We start from the raw sequence: 26,185 nt of genomic DNA on the forward strand, positions 1-26,185 counted from the left end.
TTAAGTCTATAACCCACTGAATAAAGAGATAGAGCTTTCCAGCCTCTCTTGGTAGTTTAACAACTTCAGGCCTGTGATCTTTCTGATTAGGAATCTTTGGGGGCTTTCTAATTGTTTAACATGTTTAGTGAGACATCACAAATGATGCATTGTAGTTAATTGGCCTAATTAATGCTGAATATAATGGAGTGACTACCTCTTTCAACCTTGATATTCCTTTGGGTATTAGCTGGGCTAAATAAAAGGATTTCCTGCCAACCACAGTCACATCATGGTCAAAAGAGATGGCGCTTTCAGCCAAAGTACCTAGGTCCCACAGCACATTTTCATTTTGTAGTTGTGTGTTGTCTATACAGTATGATGAGAGGAAGGGTTGTCGAGCAATAGTGATGACATTACAGTTTTTACCATTTAGTTTCAGCACGTATGAGTATTTATAAACCAATGCATGTGTGGGTACACAGTTTACATCTGTAGACTTTGTTTTGTCTTCATTATTTTTTTTTATATCTTGAAAAGACCGTCTCAGAATGTTCCACAATACTGAGATGTCATTTTCTGGTTTTATCGAGTAAAAATTAATATGGTCTATAAATAAAGCCAGCTTTTCTTGATTACCATACCAATTATATCCTTGAATTTGAGTCCATTATTTTCTCTGTCAATGGCTCTAAATTTAACACAAACAAAGGGGACAGAGGACACCCCAGCCTGGTTCCTATGTACAGACAGAACTTATCAGACAGGAACTCTCACACTTCAGTTTTTGCCTCTGATCCCTCACATACCCTTTTAATTAACCTTGGCTTTGTATCAGGGAATGCAAATGTTTCTATTGCCCTACTCATAAAATCCCAGCTTACTCTCTCAAAAGATTGGTTTGCGTCAAGACAACTAATAAAAGCAGTATCTTACATTCTACTTTCCTCTGGATCATTGCTGATCTATTAATGTTGTCAAATGTTTACCTCCCCTCCACAAAACCAAACTGATCCGTATCTATCAACTTTGGCAACACCTTTTCCATTCTTTTAGCTATTATAGACGAACTCCAGTGGCTCAACTTGACAGAGGCGCTGGGAACTAAGGTCAGGTGGCACTATGCCAGGGTAATCCTATTGCTAGGCTTGTAAAAGCCCCAGGGCCATTAGCCTAGTACACACCTATGAACACTTCATAATCAAGACTTAAATCTGAAACGGGCCTTTATGAGACTTGGTCTGATGGGTCTTTACTATCTTTAAGTATTACAGCTATCACAGATTTCTTCAATATTTGTGCTTCATCTCTTTTAAAATGCTGTTAAACAAAACCTATATCAGATATTTATCACTTTTTTTCCCTCTTAGCGTCCAAACGTCCATAGGAATTCCATCTATTCCTGGTAGCTCTCTGTAGACTGACTAGACAGAACAGTTTTTTATCTCATTTCCTCCTGTCTTAAATGTTAATTACTGAGCCTCACTTACCTCTACCCTTGGCATACACAAGTCTTCCGTAATGATTTCCATTTGTACTTTTTCTTAATTTTCACACTCCTCTGCTTTATACAAAATTTCAGAAAAATATATATAACCTCTACAGGATCTCTGGATATTTTTCTTGTTACAGGCTCCCTAAGTTTAGCAACAATCCTTTCTACCTCCTCTTGCCTAATTATCATGCTAAAAGTTGTGCTTTGAGGTTATCAAAACAGTTGCTTACTGCAATCTTTCTAAACCCATGCACATTATCCAGATATTCCCTCATTTCGTGTCTAGCATTCTGCATTTGCACCTCCTCTTGCTCTGTGAGAACACTCTTATTCTGCCATACTTCAACTTTTTTTTTTTTTTTTACTACTACTTGCTTAAAGAAAACTATTTACTACATTGTGGCCCATTTTTTAAAACCAACTTGCATTCCCAAAAAGTGTCATTAGATTAAGCCAAGGGCATTAATCCAGACATTCACCTATGTAAATGTAAAGGAAAACATTTTGGTTCTACATACATTATAAATTGGTGCACTTTTGCATCCCACCCAAACAGCCCAATATTACAACCTATTAACTGAAACATGCTTTTGCCTGGTCTTTCTTCTCTTTTTATATTATAATGCCTATATTTCTAAAAACTGAAAAAAGAGGGAGAAAGCACCCGTTTACTTTCGTATCTTTATCATGCACAACAATCACTGAAAATACTTTACTACATAACACAATTTATATCATGTTTTATACAAATACTGTTAAGAACAAAAATTGTTTACTTACAGTTACCTTTTCTCTCTCCCTCCCTTTTTCCTTTTAGTGTCCTTTCAAGCACTGACAAAAAGTGGGGCATACGCCTCAGTCCACCAACAAGTCAACAAAAGCGCAATCTTTTTCATGTTCATCTCCATCTCTCAATCCAAGACGCCTGTGATTCTTCTAATCAACTCCTGTGTTTCATTCTTCTCTCAAGCATTTGCCTTTGAAACACTGGCTAAGGCACTGAGAAAGTCCGTTTAACAGACTTGCCAACAGAAGCAGAGTTTCCTTCTGATTGATGCCTCAACCCTTATTGGACAAACTTTTGTATTTCCCCTTAGCCTGTTCTGCATCAATAAAATGGCTTCAATCCTCTAGGAAAAATATTATGAAGACAGCTTGACACAGCAGCTTGAATCTCATATGCCTGCCTCTTGACATTCCTGGATTGATGGGATAAATTTGCTCCTCTTCTGCATGGTGTACAGTGACTAATCATTTTCCACAAGCACTCTTACCATTTACAATTTTTAGTATTTTTGCCCTTCTGCCACAGTTTTGTCAGGATCAACTTTCTGCTGGTATGACTACATGTTTACTAAGAGTACTTGACTGCTATCTCATGGCAAGGTTTGGAGCATACACATTATGTGCCCTTTCAATTAAAGCCTGCTGTGGAATACTTGTCCAGTTACTTGTTTGTATTTTCATGAAATTAATACAGTCTGATCCTTCCAGTTTCTCTGGTACAGCAGAAAACCTCCGAGTTATCTGTCCTCTAACTCCACCACTTTTTTTTTTTTGGAAACTGCTGTTCTTAAGCACTCATACTCAGCCAACCTTTTCTTCATTTCAACCTGTGATTTTTGTAGTTTTATCAGTTTATTTGAATAGCTGTTTAAAGCTTCTTCCACTTAGCCTTCTGTTAATTGAGTTAATACACTCTTTTAATGTTTCATTTACTTTAACTGAGCAAATTTGACTATTTTCCTCTAAATTATTGGAAGCCACCTCTTTTACCACAGCAGGAGCTTGAACTGCTTTTTGTTGAACAGCTGCAGGATTCTTTCCAGTCAGTGTGTGTTCACTTCACCTTTTCTAGCTGATTTTCTTTCAGGATCTCCAAGTTTCTTCTTTGCTGGCATCCAGGCAGTGTACTTATAAGTTAGTAACTGAATTTTACTACAACAGGCAGAATTACTTGACCTTCTCTATCAGTTTCTTTTTTCACACTGGGAGAGTTGAAATTAAGCTGATCAGTTTGCAGACATCTTGGAAAAAAGACGGTGGAGGTATTTTTGGTCTTAGCACGTTTAGTATGCAATCTTTATAGATACCTAGGAGTAACAGAATCAGCTACTATGAAGTTTTCAGCAGAAACTCGGGGGAGGGGGTAAAAATGGCACTAAATGTACCAACAATGACAATATCTACTGTGTCACAATAGGAAGCATCATCAAGAATAATTTCAGAGCCATGTAGGGTATTTTTTTTTATATTTTTAACATAGCTATATTTGGATTTAAAATCATCTTGGGCATGTGAGGCTAGCCTACGTTCATGGGCTCATTTAGTGGAGGATCTGACTGTCTTCATTTTGCTTTTGTAATGCTTTCTATGTCATATTTGAGAAGATAAGCTTTGTAGATACTAAGTCATTTAAGGAGTTTTTTTTTCTTTTACTGTACGGTATATTTGTCACAGTGGATCATGAGGGTTGTTTGTTTCTGAATTTTCCCAAGACACTTGGGATGACACTTGGCTCTGCTAGGAACTGCAAGCTCTATGCATTTTTCTAAATGACAGCAGAATTCATTAGTGAAGCTTGCAGCCATGTTAAAAGTCAGGAAGGTGCAGGTGAACTAGACATTTTGTCGCACAGAAGGCTGAGGTTGGCATATTTGTAAACCTTACCCTTCAGTGGGGGTTGCTGTAGAACACTTGGAAGTTCACATTTATGGTCCAACCTCATCACTGGGGAATCTTGGTTATCAGAGGGGCAGGGTAAGAAGCAGACATTTGTAACAGTAAGTTCAAGAAGAGTAAGGTTTACTTGGCAACTGCTGAAAGGAATTTTGGGTTTATCCTACATTGCAGTTTCAAGTGACCTAGTTTATTAAGTAACAAGTTAAATTCACCTAAAATAAGGAAGCATTTGTTGAGAGAGATCATTTAGAACACACAGAAATATTGCACTGTCAACAAGGGGTCCAAGAAAGGGTCAGAAGGTCACTAACTGAATATAATTAAGCTAGGAAAGAAAATTCAAGAACACACAAAAAATCAAATGTTAACAATTCACAAAATGTAGACCAGTCAGAGCACCAGCAAGCACAATTCAAAACTCAATGATCACAAACAAAAGTTGTTCCAAACATTCTTGCGCACAAAAAGTTTCTTTGGGTCAAACTTGATAACCAAGACCAGCAGTTTTAACTAGTGCTCAACTGTTCTGGTATGAAGTTGAGTGTAAAGATTAAAGTGCTCAACTGTTTTTGTTGCATTAAATTTCTTTGATTTTATCAGCAATGTCTTTTTTCAAGCAGCTTTCTTAAGAAGTCTGTTCCATGCCTGACAAGCGTTTAAATAGCTATAACTAAGTAGTTTGGTAGTTTCCAGTAATTTCTAATCTAACCAGACTCTAATTGCGGTGAACTGAAAGGGCTGGACAGAAAAATTAAGAGTTTAAGCACAAAAAACACAACTTTAGCCCATTTTTTGCCTACCTAAAAAAGGCATTGAGTGTGAAAAATTCCAAAATTATGTATTCTTACAGATTTTCAAAATGGTCAAGAAAAAAATCCAAACAATGCCAAAAATAAATCAAACTTCTAATCAACATGTTTACCGTTATTTTGGTCTGTTTATTTTACTCCCACTATGCACCATTAATTGGCAAGTCTATAGTCAAATCAGTGATAATTTCACAACTGTAAATGCTTTTAAGTACCTACCAGAGTGAGTCGGCATACGGTTCATCTGATTTGGCACATTTGGTCGAATCATGTTGGGGTCAGGAACAGGTCCATCTAAAACAAAAAAGGAAATGCAATAGTCCTCAATTAATTCCAAGAAGTACAACAATTTCTCAGGGTGTCAAAACTCCACTGTCTATAAATTATAGCTTAGAATGGTAACTGTACAGCTTCATTTTGAAGTGTGCACGTCTTCAACTCAAAAAGAAATTGCATAAATACAACACAAAAAGATATGGGAAAAAAAAAAAGTCTTAAATGTTTTCCCCCAGTCTTTAGCACCTGCTCACCCAATTGCCATAAATCTGCTTATTTGTTCTTTAACCAGATAAGAACCAACTACAGTGTGGTTGTCATACAGGCAGCCATTGGGAATGTGGGTTACACCTTACCTTTTCCCTTGCATGACCTCAAGGTTACAATGGGTAATGTGCAATAGGAAGGTATGAGGGTTTCTAACCAACTTCTGTCCATCTCTGGTTTCCACTGGGGACTGTACGTGGATTGTGCATCCCAGGACAAATGCTCACAGCCTACCAACCCTCCCCATTCCTAGAAGATACAATCAGGCTTCACCTCATTATTCACTCCTCTCCATCAGCCTGCTACTTCAGATCTCATGCGGCTAACTGAACCCAGGGTGTCTGGATCACAGAGTTTCACCCTGTTACACCAAGGAACCAGCTATTAGGAAATCACGCAACACACAAGCGGGAAAAACTAACAGACATACACAGAGCATTTCCATATAACATGCATCTTTCCCATTATAAACTTGCCTTTATTCTGATACTACACACAACAAAATGATGCTATTTGAAATGTATCACAAGAGGGGGATTTGCTTTTTTGTCAAGGAAAACTTACAAGCACTAAGAAAATACATAATTTTTAACTAGTTACATCAGGTCCCGAATATGAAAGAAAGCATTACTTAAAACACCCTTTCCCACTACAGTTCTACGCAACTAATTGGACCTCTAGAGACAGATACAGTACAGCATCTACAATGCCATGAAATTTCTAGCAGTTTTTACGAATGAAAGGGTAAGATGCACAACTTCATAGTAAGGAAGGCAGCAACTCTGAACAAGTGTCCTCAGTCTTACTGCTAGTGTAGAAGGAAAAAATCCTGAATACAGCCCAGGCAACCAGAGTTCAACTTGTGGTTCAGGTACCTGAAGGGACAGGTAGTCAAGGATGGGTGTGTCTATCACAGGCAGGGGCCAAAGACTGCAAGAATGGTGAGCTGGTCTCATAGCACTGAAGAATATAGGGTGTGAAGACTTTACAGGGCTGAGGTGGTTGGGCTAGCTTGGAGGCACATCTGTGCATGGCACAGGGTAGATCCTCTTGCAAATCCACACAACACTGCCCAAGCAGTCTAGAAAGGATGCCATCACCGCAAGGGAAGGGATGGGGACAGGGACAAAATAAAGAACCTCCCGCTGAGCATCTCAGGCAGATCTTTGTCCTGCTTGCTGTTAAGGTCTTGACCAGTCTCCATCTGAGGGTCTAATGAACCAAGCCTGGAGGTGGATGTGCAAGCACTGGGTGTCTCTGAAGGAGGTGCTTAGCATACACCACAGCAGAAAAAGAAGGGGCTAACAAACAGCCACAATTATACAAAAGCCACCCAAACCTATATCCAAAAGCATCCTATCTGAAAGGGAAAAATTACAACAGTACTAGGCACGAATAAAGTACACTGAGGAGAAAATGGCTGCAGTCTTGAAAACTTCATGAGAAACATTAGCCGGTAGCATTACTTTTTAATGATTACTTTTTTTGTTGCACCCAAGCCCCCCCACCACCACACACACAAGCATGCGACCATCATGACTTAACATACTGTAAGCCCTCCCATGAGCAACAGGGTCTTGTGACACAGCGCTGAAATCTGGAGATTACATACATCACCCAACATGTGTTAGGAAATATTTTTTTAATCGTCCAGACATTTTTCCTGTCGGCTGAAATACATGGTGCAGTTCCTGCTATGCCTGGCTTACTTCTGCACACCCAAATTCCAGCTAAAATGCATGCACAGTCCTTAAGTATAAGTCAACCCACCAAAATCTCTAATGGAAAACCTGCAATCCCTGGGCCTTCCCCCAAAGTGGACCTTTTGTAGCAGGAAGCCAACAACCAGACATGATGAAGGAGCAATGGGAAGCCCAACACAAAAACAGACTGCATATGATATAAAGCAAGAGCACTGACAAGCCCAAAAGCCACACAGTTAACTCCAAGTAGAGCCCCAAGAAACAAAACATGGAACAAGCAAGTGATGCAACAAGCTGAAAAGGGGCCAGGAAAGATGGAAATGTGATGTTAAAACATGGAGTGGAAACCCACAGAGGGATTGTGATTAAAAAAATGGTGGTAGTAAAAAGAGACAAACAATGATCAAGGGCTGAATATGCCTATAAGTATGTGGATGGCAAATAGGCAGTAGCTGGTGGAAAAGGTGAGACAATTAAGCAGAGGAGAGCTAATGTGAAGAGAACAATGAAAAGGGAGCTGCTATGAAGAAAGGATAAACAGAAAAAAAATAACCTGTACACCAACAGTAACAAAAATAGAAGTTATGTTCTTACCATAACGTTCCATGTTAGTTGTCTTCTTCTCGCCTTCTTTCTTGCTGGATGGGTTCGGAGCCAACCTCGGCTCCGACTCGGCCACTCTAAAAGCTCGAGAGTTGGTTCCACCGGCTCAAGGCTCCCCTTATATCCCACAATGCTAGGCAGTATTACCTCAGATCTCGTTTGTAAGCTAGGCCCAGCCAATAATAAATCCAGAACTACTGGAAATGGGAAAACCCACCTCTATAAAAGGAAAGGAAGAAGGTGACCTGAAACCTGATGAGGGAATATATGCATAGTATAGCATATACATATATATATTAGAGGTGGTAGAAAGAGAGGTCACAAACAAACTCCTCTAGGTCTGTCCAGGCTAGGGGGAAGGAGGGTGGGACGCAAGAAAGAAGGCGAGAAAAAGACAACTAACATGGAACGTTATGGTAAGAACATAACTTCTATATGTTAAGTTGTCTATCTCGCCTTCATTCTTGCTGGATGGGACCACGTCCCTAGCACCTTGTCCCGGGTGGTCTATCGGAACAGACTCTTGAGTACAGTGGAACCAAAATTAGCTCTATGTCTAGAAGCTAAATCCAACTTATAATGAGAAATTAAAGTGTGAGGAGTAGCCCATGTAGCTGCTGCACAAATGGTATCAATAGGCAGCCTGTCTTGGAAAGCTATAGAGGTAGCCAAAGCTCTAGTCGAATGAGCCTTAGGTTTGTTAGGCAACTTTTGGTGTCTAATTTCATACACAAAGGAAATCAGGGATGTTAGCCATCTGGACAGTGATACCTTCGAAACTGCAAGGCCCTTTCTGCCTTCTGCCTAAGAGACAAACAACTGGTCAGTTTTTCTGATCTGTTTGGTCCTGTCCAAATAATACCTTAATTGACGATGAACATCTAGCCAATGCAATTTTTGTTCAGACCGGTTAGAAAAATTAGGAAAAAACACAGGGAGGTCTATGTTTTGATTTAGATTTGCCACAGAGGCTACTTTAGGTAAAAAGGATGGATTGGTCCGTAAGGATACCCTATCCTTATGAAACAACAGATACGGTGGTCGACTGCTGAGTGCATGAAGCTCTGAGACCCTTCTAGCTGAAGTAATGGCTATCAGAAAGAGAGTCTTCCAGGATAGCAATTTCATTGAACAGGAAGCTGCAGGTTCAAAAGGGGGAAGAATCAAAGATGTGAGAACTAAATTAAGGTCCCAAGAAGGAGGAGGAGTTCTTATAGGAGGCTTAAGAAGAAAAACTCCCTTCAAGAAAGCTTTGCAAAGCTTGTGAGACATAATGGCAGAATCTGAGATGCCCACATGAAAGTTAGATATAGCTGCCAATTGGACTTTAAGAGTAGAAGGAGATGAACCTGCATGGAAAAGTTCAGCTAGAAAATCAAGGACTGTTTGGATGGGAGCAGTGAAAGGATCTATGTCCCTTCCTTGAGCCCAATAGGCGAAACGTTTCCACTTACTCAGATAAATCTTCTGAGTGGAAGATTTATGGGAAGCTATCAAAATATCTCGAACAGAGTGAGATATTTGAGGAAGCCTGGCTAAGGTTGGAACTGGAGGAACCAAGCAGTGAGGTTCAGAGAGGGGAGGGAGCGATGTAACTGACCCGACTGATGGATCAAAAGATCTGGAACTAGGTCCAGATGCCAAGGTTGCTCCAACAGAAATTGATGTAGAAAGGGGAACCAAACCTGTCGAGGCCAGTAAGGAGCAATGAGGATCAATGAGGCCTTCTAAGCGATGGCTTTCTGTATCACTTGAGAGATTAGTGGGAAGGGAGGGAATGCATACAGAAGTCCCCGGGGCCAAACTTGGACTAGAGCGTCTCTGCTGGGCTGGCCTGGTAACGGGAAGAGGGTGAAATAATCTTTGCACTTGCTGTTTTGGGGAGTAGCAAAAAGGTCGCAGCAAGGCTGACCCCACTTGAGAAAAATTTTCTCCAAGATAGAATCTTTCAGAGACCACTCGTGAGGCATGAGGATAGCTCTGCTCAACTTGTCCGCGATAAGATTGGACTTCCCGGGGATGTGCGTTGCTATCAGAAACCGCTGAGAAGAAATCGCCCATTGCCACAGTCTGAGTGCTTCTCGACATAGGGGGTAGGACCTGGTTCCGCCTTGTTTGTTGATATACCACACTACAGACATGTTGTCCGTCTGAATTGCTATCGTTCCCAAGGGAAGAGAGTCTTGAAGGGCTTGCAACGCTAAAAACACTGCTCTCATCTCTAGAACATTTATATGCAAGTGGCGTTCGTCTGGTTGCCATATGCCCTGGACTGTTCTGCCCTGATAATGCCCCCCCCACCCGATCAGGGAGGCGTCCGTTGTCAGAGTAGCAACCGGAGGGGGAGGGACAAAGGGTCTTCCTAGGAAGAGCTGGGGGGAAGAAATCCACCAAAGAAGATGATTCTTGCATGCTTGCGTAATCACAATGGTGTGGGACATCGGAAGTTGTTGGTACAACCATTGTGTGAAGAGCATCCATATTGAAGGATTCTCATGTGAAATCTGGCTAATAGAAGTAGAGGGATAGCAGCCGCCATAATCCCCAGTACTTTTAGAACTAATCTGACTTTGACTCTGTTGCTGTGGAAGAGAAGGGAGACCAGTTTGTGTATGTCTGCTATTCTTTGGTCTGTGAGTCTCGCAGACATGTTGACTGTGTCTAGATTTGTGCCTATGAAGGTAATAGCACGACAAGGCAACAAAACAGACTTTTCGCAATTTATTGAGATACCTAACTTTTGAAAAATGCGAAAGGTGTAGTCTCTGGCAAGTAGAAGAAGATGCTTGGTAGGAGCTGTGAGGAGCCAGTCGTCTAAGTAAGGAAACACCTGGAATCCTTGACGTCTCAGGTGCGAAGCTACCACTGCCATGCATTTGGTAAACACCCGGGGGGCAGTGGTGAATCCAAAGGGCAGGGCTCTGAATTGAAAGTGACTGGTTCCCAGCCAGAAGCGGAGGAATCTCCTGGAGCGTCTGTTCATTTTTATATGATAGTACGCATCCTGGAGGTCTATAGAGCACATCCAGTTTTCCTTTCCCAATAGGGGTAGGATGGATTGTAGCGTGACCATCCGAAATCTTGTTTTCTTGACAGACTTGTCCAAGATACTGAGATCCAAAATGGGTCTCCAGTCCCCTGTTTTCTTTGGAACCAAAAAGAACTTGGAGTAGATTCCGGATCCTTGCTGGTCTGCTGGCACTGGCTGAATGGCTCTTTTTGCAAGCAACTTTGATATTTCCAACGCTGCTTGATCCCTTTGAGCGGGTGGAACATCTGGAAGGGATTTTTTTGATTGATTTGGAATGCCAAAGAACGGAATGGAATAGCCTTTGGAAATGATGGACTGTACCCACTTGTCTTGAGTTAGGGATCGCCAGGCTTCTGGGTACAGTGACAATCTTCCCCCGACTGCCTCCGAAGGTGGACAGTCGGGCAACACCTCAGGGATGCTGGAAGGGCTTATCGGAAAAGGTTTCTCGATTGCCCTGGTTCTGCGGACCCCCCCTGCCTCTAGGGCAACGTCTACCATTATTGTTCCCCCCTCTGCCTCTGGAGGGGAACCGACTCTGTGCGTCAGGCAAAGTCCCTTGAGATTGTTTGCGGAACCACATTTTTCCACTTTTCTGGCCTTTGGGGTAAGGCCTAGAAGGAGTAGAAAAACAGACTCCGACAGCAGAAAGAGTTTTGCCATCCGTCTCGCACCTCGTCAAGGTTTCTTTCACTTGAGGACCAAAGAGGGATGATCCATCAAACGGGGAATTAGTGAAAGACGTTTTAAAGGGGTCCACAAAATTGCATAGCCGCATCCAGGCATGCCGGCGTAAGGCCACACCTGTCCCTGCGGCTCTGCTCGCTCCATCAGCCGCATATGAAAGGAGGCGCATGGAGGAGTTAGCTATAGAATTTAGGGTAGCCAGCTGAGCGTTCATCTTGTCCTGAAAACCCGCAGCTGTAGGATCCTTTAACATCTCACTCGCTTCCTTGATCAAGTCTCTTTGAAGGCAGTGAAATGACAGAGGTAGTTCAGCGAACGCATAGCAAAGGTCGCTGACGAAAACATCCGCTTCCCGTACCTGTCCATAGATCTAGATTCCTTGTTAGGAGGATGGACAGGCACCGAAGGATCAGCTAGCTCCTTCTTAGTGGCGGCAGCTACCACCATAGCATCCACAGAAACTCCTTAGTCAGAAATTGCTTATCTGCTGGTGCTGTGATAAACTTTGAAGGTCTCCTGGGGGTGGGGTCCACAGAGTCAGGAGCCGTCCAAGCCTTTAGCTACCACCTGCATGAGGGGTCAAAGGGGGACACCCAGGAGGTGGAAGGGCGAGCCAAACGCCTCAAGATACACAGATTCATCCTCCGAAGGGTTAAGGGCTGGCCAATTTCCCTCTGTTTCAGGATCTCTAGAATGTCTGCAAAGGAGACATCTTCAGAAGGGGAACGGGGGGAACCCTCGGAATCCTCTAAATCCGTGTCAGAGGTGACAGACTCAGGTGAGTCTATGTGCTTCCTCTTGCACTTTCTCTTCCTAGGGGGCTCCCCTGCCAATTCAGGAGAGGCCTCGGAAGAGGATGAGATCCCCACAGGGGATTCTTGAGGAGCTGGCTCTCTGCGGTCTGGGATGAGGGAGTGAGCAGACATAACCTGAGGCACCGAAGAGGGAGGGACGGACGGAGCCGACTGTGGTGTTGAACCGGGTTCCAACACACTCCGCATGACCTCGAAGGCACCCCTGTCAGGCAGAGCCAAAGGTCCCCGCTCTGAAAAGCTGAAAACCTCCCTCGGCACCGACAGCGATGGCTCCGAGGCTGATGTCGGAGCCGAACTCACCAGCGCCGAAGTGCCGAGAGGGAGAGCGGGGTCGGACAAGAGTCCGATGTCACTCACCCCCTCGGAGCCGACGAGGGAAGTTCGGTGCCGAGATTCTTCTAAGGAAGAAATCGGAGCCGACGACGGGGCCGAAGACAAATGTATCGGCTCCGACGCTACCACAGTCTCGGTTCAGCGCCCGGCTCCGAGATCAAGGGAGTCGGAGGAGGAATATTTTGAGAGATAGGGTTAAGCATCGACTGATGAGTCGGGCTCTGAAGCATTTGGGCCAGTGCCTCGGACTTAAGTCGACTCACTACCCTCTGAAGGTCATGGTCGGATAGCCTCGATGATCTAGAGGAGTGAGATCTATGGCTCTGTTCAGACAGCAAGGGAGATGCTGGAGCCGAATGAACGGAGCCAAGGGACGGTGACCTGGACCTCTTCCTAGATGTCGGTTCCGATGGTCTGATCGGAGCCGACTCAGATATTTCCAATACCTCGGCTCCAGCCGGAGCTGAGGGAACCACTGAAATAGAAGTTAGAGTCTCATCGGCTCCAGCCGGAGCCGATGTTGTAGTAGACTTCGAAGTCTTAGGTGTCGACTCAGTAGCTGGAGTCGAAGACCTAGAAGCCTTAGAAGGTTTGCCCGAAGAAACAGTCGGGGGACCCTCAGGCTTTAGCAAGCCCCGTAAAATGAGCTTGTTCTTTCTTTCCTGCAGGACTCTAGGGCTGAAGCCATGGCATACAGCACAAGAGTCCTGCAGGTGTAAAGGTCCCAGGCAGTACACACAAGAAGTGTGACCGTCTGTCAGAGACATTTTCTGACAGCTCGAGTCACACTTCTTGAAGCCTGAGACCTTCGAATCCTTGGACATTTCAAGGAACAAGTGCAACCAAAACACAACACAAACACACCGATTACACTATACACTAAATAACAGTAACTTAAATTAAATAAAATTATTCTAGTTTAATAAAAGTCCCTACAGAAAAACACACACACTCCAAGGGAATGGGAGGGCCCGAAGGCCTAAGGGAAGAACTATAAGTTCTTCTGGTAAAAAAGGATGAAGAACAAGGAGGGAGGGATACAAATCCTTTAAGATAAGGGGATACTGACTGGAAAACTAATTTAAAGGGACTTGGCTAATTTAAAGGGTTTTAATAAACTTTTTAAAACTATTTCCTACACTAACCTGAAGCCGGTGAAGCAACACGTCTCGATAGCTGTAGCGGCAAACGAGATCTGGGGTAATACCGCCTAGCATTGTGGGATATAAGGGGAGCCTCGAGCCGGTGGAACCAACTCTCGAGCTTTTAGAGTGGCCGAGTCGGAGCCGAGGTCGGCTCCGAACCCTTCCAGCAAGAATGAAGGCGAGATAGCCAACTTAACATGCAGCTGTTAAGTAAAGACAGTACTGCATATCCAAGACTCACTAGTAATATTGCACTTCACACACATCTACCCTTCCTGCATAGACTGGCCACAGCCCATAAAAGAAGGGCCACATTCTTTGATGGCAATAGAGTCTCTTCCCTTTCTTCCTTGTCAAAGAGTTATCTACTGGACTGAGATGGAGGTGAGACAAGTTATTAAGTTATATGGCCAGTGTTTTTATTTTTTTTAAACACCTTTATTAAATTATTACTTAAGACACAAGCAAACATACATGGAAACAGATCAAAATTTTTTTTTCCATTTATATACATCTTTTCATTGCAACTATCTTCAGTCCAACATTACATGAATGGCTAAATTCCTGCCTTTCTTTAAACCTTACTACTCCTGAAAATTACTCGTGTACTGTTCCCACAATTTCCATTTATTTCTACGTAATTTGCTCATTGCCTTTTCTAAAGATACCTATTCCAGCTCTCATCTCTTTCATAATACTCAATACTTTGAATACAGTTGGTTTAGACTTATTTCCATTTTCTAGTAACTGTTTTTTTGCCAGTCAACAGAATATTTCCATTTTCTAGTAATTGCTTTTTTGACAGTCAACAGAATTAACCGTAATAAGGCCTTACTATGTCAAGGTAATTCAGAGCCTGTGTCCAACTCAAAAGAATAATTTTCTTAGTTACAGCCATTTTCTCACACCGTATTTTGGAGTACTCTGTTGGGAATTTTTTAAATATGTCAACTCATTATACTCCCAAAACATATGTACCCAGTTACCACTTTCTTTCTCATCTTATCTCCAACATTTGCTATCTTCCTGAGAAAAAAATACTTAAGTCTGCTTGGAGTATGCAAAAACTTAAGCAAACATTTCCAAGCAAAGATACCACACTTTTTGGACTTCGTTGCACATTTGGGAGACATAAGGTGACAAGGAAAAGTACTGTTGTGTAAAATTACCATTGTTCTTTTTCTGAACTGATTTTCCAGTCTCTTTTCCCAGTCTTTTTTAAATTCCCTGATCGATTCTTATAGCTGTCGCGCAATATTTTACGTGCCTCATTAATTCTCTAACAGCAGCTTCTGTTCTGGATTCAACTAAAAACTCTAACAGAGCAGCACCTTCACTTAATATTCTCCCATTCCCTTCCTCCTCATGGCCTATAATCTGACATCAATCCCTGGTAGAGAATGCAGTCTCTAGCCTGCAATACAAATGTTGTCTTGGCCTCATCCCACTCTATTACCTTTTCCCCTCTATAGTTATTTCCTCCCAACATATTGTTTTTCCCTTGTCAGTTTTCACCAGTAAATTCCAGCCCTCTCATCTACCTTCTGTATCATCATCACTTGCCACCCCATTGGGAGTGCTGAAGGAAAAAACTGCAGATTTAATTCTCATGGAAAATCCAAAGGGCATGGAAGGAATGCAAGGACATTGGTTAAATGATGCTGAAGGCAGAACTGTACTTTTACGTCCATGGACAGGAAGGGCAGAATGACAACTGCAAAGAAGGATAAACCTTTTTGTAGGAGCTGAAGGAAGAGGATATAGAGGGTGTAGAAAAGCTGAAAACACAAGGAGGTACTATGGGAAGAATGAGAGAACAGATCTGATGGGGAAGACTAAGATACACCAACAGGAACCTGCTTGTCGGAGGGACCATGTACTTTGACCTGGAGGAGAGCAACTCTCCAGCAAACAAAGATGTAGGCAGAGAAGACACAGGAAATTGAAACAGGAATAATGTTTACTACTCTAGACAAGTACTTACTGCATACAATACAATGTACAAGGTGGAAGGGAGTAAGGAATGACTTCTGTTAAGGTGAAATTAAATTTGTTACTGAACACAAAGGACTGGTAACAAAGGAAGATGACACAATGAAGCATCAATCAGGGGAAGGAGAGGGAATTAACTGCAGCAAAAAGGCATATAAAAAGCCCTTAAAAGGAGTAGGCTTAAATTTACATTTAGGATTAACAATCTTCTCCAGTACAGAATCAGTAAACCAGATAAAAAAAAAAAAAAGAGTAGAATGTCAGTGTACTAAAATAAATTAAAACTAAAATATAATGTGTGTTTGTTGGGGGGTGCTTACTATTCACCATCATCATATGAGTAAGAAATGAAGTGACTATACAATAAAAGGTGCAGTTGGGTACAAAAAGGAAAACAGGTGTTGTAAGGAAAAGTGGAGATGAGTTTTGTAAAACCAGGAGTAAGGAAGCAAGGGGCAGTCCTGCAAAGAGAGTTAATGGGGGGCAGACAAAGCAATGTATGAGTAAAATGACAACAGCAGTGTCACAACAAAAGAAAGTACTGTTATGTAAAAATACAACATAAAGCAGATGTTCACATACATCACTGCTACAGTATCAATTATAATGTGTGAGAATTATACTGCACGTGAATGCCTTCCCATTAAGCCTGAATTCCAGAGTTTCTGGACAATCCCCCAAGCAAGGTTGTAAAATATAAAAGGAAAAACGCAGAAATGGGTGTTTCCTCATTTTTTATTTTTTGCGACTTAGTGGATGGGTCAATAGTAGAGGGAAAAAAAATCTGACAAAGGACACTTGTCTCTCAAAGGACTCCCAAAAGTTTAATAGAGTAAGCGCTTTCGTATAGGCAATGCCTATACTTCATCAGACTCGATAAAATGCACAAATACATTTTCACTTAAAATAGGAAATCACATACTTGATTCATTAATTAAGCAAATGACCCACCCCCAACAGTCACATGACTTGCGTTACATTCAGTAATGTAAACTAAGATAAAATAAAAACAACCCTTTTATTTTAACTCAAGTCACCCTATGAAAATAACTATGAAAAAATAATTTACCACAATTTAACTGCATACAAGTCCAAAAATATTTTATATATATATATATATATATATATATATATATATATATATATATATCTATATATAAATGGAAGTGGTTAATATAACAAAAAAAACCTTACAAATATATACATGTATGCATGTATAACAAATGCATGTATATCATATAACATTTTCGTTTAGAATCTATAACTTATGCTACTCTATCTCATTAGGCTCCTTAATTTCAAAATGCATGCATTGAAGTCTAGTCATTAGACAAAAGCGCTCATCTGTGGTGTTATTGGAAACATAAAAAGGAATTTTGTACTCAAGGTGGTGTCCAGGACTTTATTTTATTTGGTTTGGATTGGTCTTGGTTTTATTCTTTTGTATTTAACAACTACACTTAGCCAAATAAATAATACTTTTAGAGGTGCAAGTAAATCTCCCATTACTGGACAACCTAGCGTCTCGGATGGTAAACGAAAGACCCGTATCAGTAAATTTACAATAAGGGCATGACTCACATTTGAACATGCCCTTGGTCCTAGAATTAACTTTTCCATGTTCCAGAATGGATTTAAAATTTTGCCCCCTTCTGAATATAACAGTGGGTTTAATGGGCAATTTGCTGTTCACATTACCATCTGCTAATAATAAGCCCCAGTTCTTACACAAAATGTGTTTCAGTAAATAGGCATCATTGCTAAAAGTAATGATAAAGCTAAAGGAAAAATCAAAAAAGGAACTGGAATTCCGATTACCCACCGTGTTGACAGTGGTTCCCATAGCGCATAAACGCTCAGCTCTATCATTACTTAAAATAGCTCTAAAATGACCCATATTTCTCTTGTGAGTAACTTCGTTTAAAATGTCCTCTACCAATACTTGTTGATAACCATGTTTCAAGAATAAATTCTTTAAAAATTCACATTCAACCTGGAAGTCTGAAAAAATGGAAACCATTCTAGCAGCTTTTAAGAACTGTCCCTTGACAGATTTTTCCTGTTCAGGGTGAGAACAAGAATAACGGAGAAAGGAATTTGAATAAGTCTCCTTTCCAAAGATAATAGCCACATATTGTTCTCTAATGCTATCCTTGCTTAACAGGACATCCAGACAGGAAATCTTCTCCATCTGGAAATCACTAGTAAACCTTCAAAATTCTGTGGTACCATTCATATAACTTATAAGTTTGTGAAATAAGTGCACGTCCCCTTTAAAGATGATAAAAATATTGTCTAGTTAACAAGTGTAAAAACATATATACTCAAGAAAGGGGTTGTTATTAAATATATATTCCTTCTCCTAAAAGGTCATGACAAGGTTAGCAAAGCTATCCCCACACGATGATCGCATTGCGACCCCCTTGGTTTGAACATAAAACTCGCCAAAAAGAAAAAAAGTTGTCAAAATAAGATCTAAAAATTCTTGTACTAGGTATAGGTCGTTACTGTCAATACCTTTTCTTATAAGGACCTGTCCCACCCAATCAATACCAAGCTCATGTGGAATCACGGTATACAAATCCCTAACATCCACTGTGGCAAAATTATAATCTTTAACATAAGCCAAATGGTTTACGTTTTCTAAACAAGACCACAAATCTTTACAGACTTGGGTTTTATCAATTAAAAATCATTAAAAGGCATTCTATAGTTATGTCAAGAATCTAAATGGCAACGCTCAGATATGCTCGGAGCTACAACAGAATGGCATTGAATATACTGATCCCCAAAGATATTGCCAATATCCTGGCAGATCAATTTAGTGCCAACTTCACCCCCCTCTCACCTCAAAGGGCCCATCAATACCAAAAGATTGCAAAATTCCGGTAATCACGGCCACACAGGTAGAAACTGCACTCTCCAAAGCTAAGAATACAGCATCCATAAGACCAGATGACATCCCGGGCTGTGTACTACATGAACTACAAAATGAACTGGCACCTCACTTAAGTGTCACGTTTAATCATAGCCTCACCCTCAGGCTTCGTGCCCACTGAGTGGAGCACAGCTACAGTTATCCCACTCTATAAGGGGGGATCCATCTTGGATCCCGGGAACTACCGTCCCATCAGTCTGATGAGCCTTATCTGCAAGGGCATGGAATGCATTATCAAGGAACCTATAAACAGACACTGGCAACCTTCAAACACTGAACCTCACCCAGTTTGGGTTTGTGAAGCGTCAATGTTGTCTCCTGAACCTGACTGACTTCTTCGAATCAGTCTCCAGAGCTGTGCATGAAGGTAAGGCGGTCCACACAGCGTATCTGAACATCGCCAAGGCCTTCGACACCATCCCCCACTCTGGAATCATAGATAAACTTACTAAGCTGGGCATAAATCCCTACGTCACTTGATGGGTTGCCAACTGGCTTACTGACAGAACCCAGACTATAAAGTAGCCGACTCCAAATCCAGCTCCAGACAAGTGGGTTCAGTCCTGGATCCGCTCTTGTTTGGCTTCTACTTTTCTAAATTACAGGCCAACAGTAAGGGACTCTGGCTAACAAAGTTCACAGATGACGGCAAACTGGGAGCCATTAATGAATCCCCACATGATGTGGATATTCTACAAAAGGGCCTTACAGAAACAGATGATTGGTGCCAGAGCCATGGGCTCAAGCTTAATGCCAAGAAATGTGTAGTTATCCCCTTTGGGAAAGACCATGTACCCATGAATTACCACATAGGTGGCAGTACACTAAACACCAAAATTGTGATGAGAGACCTAGGGACACAAGTGGACAGTGGTCTCACCTTCGATAACCACATCGCCACAACAGTCAGGAAATCCTTCTATGTGGCACACCTCATCACCAAGGGCTTTTCATCTAGAAAAAAGGAGGTCATTGTCCCACTGTACTCATCCCTCATTAGACCCATTATAGAGTACAATGCCCAGTTTGGTATGTACCTCACAAGACATCTGCAACAGCTGGAAAGGCTGCAGAAATATCTCACGAAAAGAATCACAGGCCTAAAGTAGATGCCCTATGCTGACCGTCTAAAAAAAAAAACTCCAGCTATACTCTGTGGCGTATCGTCTACTCAGAGGCAATCTCTGCTTAACATACAAAGCCACGTCACACCCTGAGCTGTTGGACATTCTTCACTTAAAGAAATCCCAATCCCCTCAAAGCCACACGCTCCAGGGATCTAAACCGTATCATCACAATGAACAAAACATGCTGGAGGGATAGGTTCCTGACCCAGAGACTCCCCTTACTCTGGAATAGACTACTGCTCATACATGTCAAGCACAGCACCTCCTTGGCCGTCTTCAAAAGAAACCTTGATGATTGGATGGGAGATAGGAAATTCACCCCGGGGATCACGTCAGTTGCCCTGCTAGACAGGGATCCAGGGAAGAAAACACTGTGGGAAGAAATATCCAGGGAATTGTTATGGCTAGGATTGTATAGGCCCTAGGACCGATAGCCTAGTACCAACCTATAAACCTTTTAAGATGTGGTCCACAAATTTTGCCATGGTATAGGTTATTGAACTGCATCCATTAACAATCAGATGAAATGGAGGGTCCTGTAGGTTCTTATGAGTCTTCTGAATCCCGAAGATGACTGGGACCTGTGGGGCTGGGACAGTAAGAAAATTAAAGATATCCAGTGAAATGCGTGCATCAATAAATTAATCATTTGGGAAGAATCTAATCTTCCTATAGGTAAAAGTAACTTCATTTACTGAAACAAGTACATAACCATTGGTATCTAATATACATTGCATTCTTAGTATATAAAAATCATTGTCCATGACAGCAAAACCTCCACCTTTGTCAGGTTGTGAGATCCTTAAATTACTGTTGGCTAACATTTTCAATAAACACCATTCATCAGTAACGAGATTATTGTTACTGAAAACATTAGGAACACTTTTGAAAAGAAGCAGGTTCCTGAAGTCAAATTCACAAATATGCTCGAAAGCAGCCACAGTAGGGTGCATCACAAAATTAAATGTGCTGTTTGCCTGGAAAATATTACTTAAAGAGGTGTTAACACTAAAACTAAAGATTAAACTCAAATTCAATTTCCTACTGAACAGTTTTAAGTCAACTAAAGCTTTTGCCAAATCACAATTACTGGAGGGAACAAAGGTCATACCTCTCGCTATAATGGCAGCTAACTTTCTGTCTGCATAAAATGCGGAATAGTTAAAGACTCTGAAGTCGATGGTAGAATTAAAAACAATGTTTAAACCATTACTCCCTTAGCGGCTAGAGAAGTCAAAGTTAATGTCACTATCCAAACCAATAGACTCACCGCAAAAGGGGGGAGGAAAGATAGTCCATCTCATAATTTACCGTTGATTCGTTCGGTTCCACTACTACTTTGGCTGCTTTCAAGCATGCTTGTGAATTTGACTTCAGGAACCTGCGTCTATTCAAAAGTGTTCCTAATGTTTTCAGTAACAATAATCTCATTAGTGGAGAAGGAATATATATTTAATAACAAACCCTTTCTTGATATATATATATATATATATATATATTGTATATATATATATATATATATATATATATATATATATATATATATATGTGTGTGTGTGTGAGGCATGAGGATAGCCCTGCTGAGCCTGTCTGCTATTACGGTGGATGTCCCAGGGATATGCGTTGCTGTCAGAAAACTTTGGGAGGAAATTGCCCACTGCCACAGTCTGAGGGCCTCTCGGCACAAGGGGCAAGACCTGGTTCCGCCCTGTTTGTTGATGTACCAAACCACTGACGTTGTCTGTCTGTATTGCAATAGACCCGGCAGGGAGAGAGTCTTGAAGAGCTTGCAATGCTAGGAGCACCGCTCTCATCTCCAGGACGTTGATGTGCAGGTGGTACTCGTGAGGTTGCCAAGTGCCTTGGACTGTCTTCCCTAGATAATGCCCCCCCCCCCCCCAATCAGGGAAGCATCCGTGGTCACTGTGGCGACCGGATGGGGTTTCATGAAAGGTCTGCCCTGAGTAATTAGTGAGGAGGCCATCCACCAAAAAAGGTGCCTTTTGCAAGATTCCGTAATTAGCATCATGTGAGACATGGGTAATTCCTGGAAGGACCACTGTGTGAAAAGAAGCCACTGAAGGATTCTCATGTGAAAGCGTGCTAAGGGAACTAGAAGAAAGGCTGCTGCCATGGACCCTAGAGCTTGAAGAACATATTTGACTTGAATTCTTTTGCTCCTCAGGAGAAGTGACACCTGTTTTTAAATAATGGAAACTCTTTTCTGAGGCAATTTTACGATCATTTTTGTTGTGTTTAGCTCTGCTCCTATGTATGTAATAGATTGACAGGGCAACAAGGCAGATTTTTCGAAGTTTATTGTGATGCCTAGTTGAGCACAGGATGCGATGGTGTAATCTTGTGCCTCTATAAGGTGTTGTCTGGTGGTAGCAGTGAGGAGCCAGTCGTCCAAATACGTAAACACCTGGAATCCTAGACGTCTCAGGTGAGCCGTGACTACTGCCATGCATTTGGTGAACACCCTGGGGGCTGTTGCGAGACCAAAGGGCAGAGCTCTGAATTGGTAATGACTGGCCCCTAGCCAGAAGCGTAGAAATCTCCTGGACCGTCTGTCCATTTTTATATGATAGCACATGTCCTGATGATCTATGGAGCACATCCAATTGTCCTGACCTAGAAAGGGGAGGATGGACTGCAGTGTTACCATCCGGAACTTTTCTTTTTGTACAGATTTGTTTAACCTGCTGAGATCCAGAATTGGCCTCCAGTCCCCTGTCTTTTTGGGCACTAAAATGAATCTTGAGTAAGTTCCGGATCCGACTTGGTGTGCAGGGACTTCCTGGATGGCTCTTTTTTCTAGCAGTCTTGAAACTTCTGCGACTGCCTGATCCCTTAGATTGGGTGGAACATCAGGGATGAATTTTTCTGAAACAAAAGGGGGTTGATGAAAGGGAATCTTGTAAAATCTGGATATAATGGCTAGTACTAGTACCCATTTGCCTTTTGTAATATTTTGCCAAGCAATTGGGTACAATGAAAGCCTTCCCCCCGACTGCCTCCAGAGTTGAGCAGTCGGGCATCCCTTCAGGGATGTTGATAGGGTTTGGAAGAGAACGTATCGCTGTCACACTGATTTTGCAGACCCCCTCTGCAACAAGGGTGGCGTCTGCCATTGTTATTATTTCCCCCTCTGCCCCTGGGGGAAAATTCACCATGTGCATCAGGCAAGGGTCCCTGGGATTTTCGAAACCACATCTTTCCACCCTTCTGACCCTTTGGATATGGTCTGGTAGGAGTGGAAAAATGGACTCAGACATCAGAGAGCGTATTGCCTTCCTGCTGGCACCTGTTAAGTGCGTCTTTCACCTGAGGCCCCAAGAGAGAGGAGCCAAAGGGGGTATTGGTGAAGGATGCCCTGAAAGGGCCAGAAAACTGACACAGCCAAGAATGTCTCCTAAGAGCCACTCCTGTACCTGCAGCTCTACTTGCTCCATCGGCTGCGTATGAAATAAGCCTCATGGAGGAGTTGACTATTGAATTAGAGTGTCACCAGCTGGGTAGCTACCTTGGCTGAAGCTCCCTCAGCTGTGGGATGTTGTAGGGTATCTCCAAGCTCTTTTAGGTGATCTCTCCAAAGCCCAGTAAAATGGGAAAGAGATTTCAGGGACCTAAGGGAGAAGATCGCTGATTAAAACATTTGCTTCCCATATCTGTCCATCGTACGAAAGTCTTTACTTGGTGGATGGACAGATGAGGAGGTTTCAGCTAACTCTCTCTTTGTGGCTGCTGCTACCACTATGGCATCAACTGGGACACCTTTAGTCGAGAACTGTCTTGGGGAGCTGTGATGAATTTTTTGGGTCTCCTCAGGACAGGTTCCATGGAGTCTGGAGAGACCAAGCCTTTCGAGACACTACAGACATGAGTGGATCAAAAGGAGTAGACACCTAGGAGGTGGAAGGTTGGGAACCAAATGCGTCCAGGTATACAGACTCGTCCTCAAAGGGGGCTAGGGAAGTCCAGCTAAGCCTCTGCCTGACAATCTCAAGGATGTCCGAAAAGGAAACATCTTCAGAGGGGGACCTCGGGGACCCCTCCGATTCATCCAGGTCTGCATCTGAGGTGAGACTCAAGGGGTTCTTGGTGCTTCCTCTTCCACTTTTTCTTCTAGAAAGCCTGCCCAGAATGCACTGGGGAGGTTTCGGAAGAAGAGGGTTCACACAGTGGGGTGTCCTGGGACGTAGGTTCCCTACGCTTTGGGGCTGGAGGAGCAGAGGTTGTCACAGGCACCGAGGGGGACGAAGCCGATGGAACCAATAGTGGGGCTGTCTGTGGGGACAGCACACTCTGCATGACCTCGAAGGCGTCAAGGTCTCGACACAAGGAGGGCTCCAGCTCCGAAGCGACAGGAATCCCACCCTGCACCGAGGGTGACGGCTCCAAGGCTGATGTGGGAGCAGAGCTCAACTGAGCCAAAGCTCAGAGAGGGAGAGTGGGGTCGGATAAGGGTCCGATGCCACCCCCCCCCCCTGGTGCAGACAAGAGAGCTTCGGCACCTAGATACCTCGATGGGAGGAGGAACCAAGGTAATCGGAGCCAATGTCGGAGCCGAAGAGGATGTCATCAGAGCCGAAGGAACCACTATCGGAGCGTCCATGGACTCCGGCTCCAAACTAAGCATAGTCGGAGGAGGAATCGAAATCGAAGTGGATGGAGCCGAAGCCTGTTGAGACGGGCTCGAAAGCATTTTAGCAAGGGCCTGTGACTTCAGCAACCTACTGACCCACTCTCTCCACATTCTGATCCAATAATCTCGAGGATCGAGAGGAGTGGGAAGATGAGGGATGACTGGTCTTGCTTTGAAGTAAGGGTGATTGTGGCACCAAATGAATCGGCTCCAATGAAGGAGACCTAGCTCGTTTGCGGCTCCGAGACAGCTCCAAATTAACAGTTGGAGCCAACGGGGGGAAGTCTTGGTGCCAGATGGCATCGACACATTTGGTTTGTCAAGCTCACAGGTCGGTTCTGAACATGGAGCCGACGGCTTGACTGGTTTCAAAGGTTTCACTGGCGGAGATGCTTTAGCTGGAGAATCCTGTTTAAACAATCCACGGAGGATAAGCTTGTTTTTCAGCTCCTCCAGGACCCCTGGACTAAAGGCATGACTAATAGCACAAGAGTCTTGCAGGTGCAGAGCCCCCAAGCAGTAATCACAACTAGTGTCCCCATCTGTCAGAGACTACATCTGACCGCATGATTCACACTTTTTAAAACGAGAGGTTTTAACTTCCTTAGACATTTTACAATAAAAGACAAATGACAATAATAAACTAAAAATTAATAAAGACCTTAAGGGAGAGCCTCTAACTTAAATGGCTGTCCTTAAGGGGGGGGGCTCTGTAAGTTAAATGAGTTCAGGGAATAACAGAAGGCCTAGCGGCCAAGGGGCAATGGCCAACATAGCACAAAAAAACACCACTAGGACGAGATAAGGGGTTTACAATAAAAGAAATTTACAAACTACTATGAGAGAGAAAATATATATCAAATTTTAAGCAAAATATTTGAATTTAATAGAGAAAAAAGTTATACTAAGCCTGAGCCAGTATAGATCACAACCTCGCAGCTACAGCGGCAAACGAGATCTGGGTAGCTGATGGTGGGCATTCTGGAATAAGGGGTAGCCTCGAGCCAGTAAAGAGCTCTCGAGCTATAGTAAGTGGTCGAGTCGGAGCCGAGGATTGGCTCCGAACCTATCCAGCAAGAACGAAGGCAAGACTGGACAACTTAACATCTACCGTTATCACCACTCATTTTGCATAAAATATCTAGCACCTTTCATTTTATAATCTACTTCACTCACTGCCACATTCATCACCAATACAAAAAAGTATTCCACTCATAGGAATCCTTGTTTATGCCTCACTGCATGCATATTTCTTTACTCTGCCAACTATTCACCAACACACTCACTCTATTACTCTGATATGCTGACATACAAACACTCTTCTGCTAGCTATTTCATACTATTTCATAATATCCCACAAAGCTTGATGTCCTATTGTATCAAATGCCTTGCTAATAGGTTAATAGGTAGGTACTAGGCTATCTGCCCAAGGGCATTTATAAGCCTAGCCAGAGTGCGTCAGCTTTCGCCGCCCCATTGATTAATTAACTGAGCCTCTGTCAAGCAGAGCCAATGAAGTGATCTGAGGAAAGCTGCGGAAGTGGCTGCTGCTCTGGTAGAATGAGGCCTAATGCCCTTAGGCACCGATTTGCCATGTTGTGCAAAACAGAAACGGATGCAGTGTCCTATCCATTTGGAGATTGTCTGCTTTGCAA

At 42.6% G+C, this 26,185-nt stretch overlaps 1 protein-coding gene across 2 annotated transcripts in view; it reads right to left on the reverse strand.

Moving 5' to 3' along the window:
- EP300 (E1A binding protein p300) overlaps window positions 1-26,185 on the reverse strand; it is a 1,713,356-nt gene that overhangs the window by 800,010 nt on the left and 887,161 nt on the right. For both annotated transcript variants that reach the window (XM_044076495.1, XM_044076487.1), the window contains exon 11: window positions 5,185-5,259. In XM_044076495.1, coding sequence (XP_043932430.1) covers window positions 5,185-5,259 — 75 coding nt within the window. The remainder of the gene's footprint in view (window positions 1-5,184; window positions 5,260-26,185) is intronic.

Source organism: Protopterus annectens, chromosome 1.part1 (genome assembly GCF_019279795.1).
Source record: "Protopterus annectens isolate FY-2018-M chromosome 1.part1, PAN1.0, whole genome shotgun sequence".
NCBI lineage: Eukaryota > Metazoa > Chordata > Ceratodontiformes > Protopteridae > Protopterus > Protopterus annectens.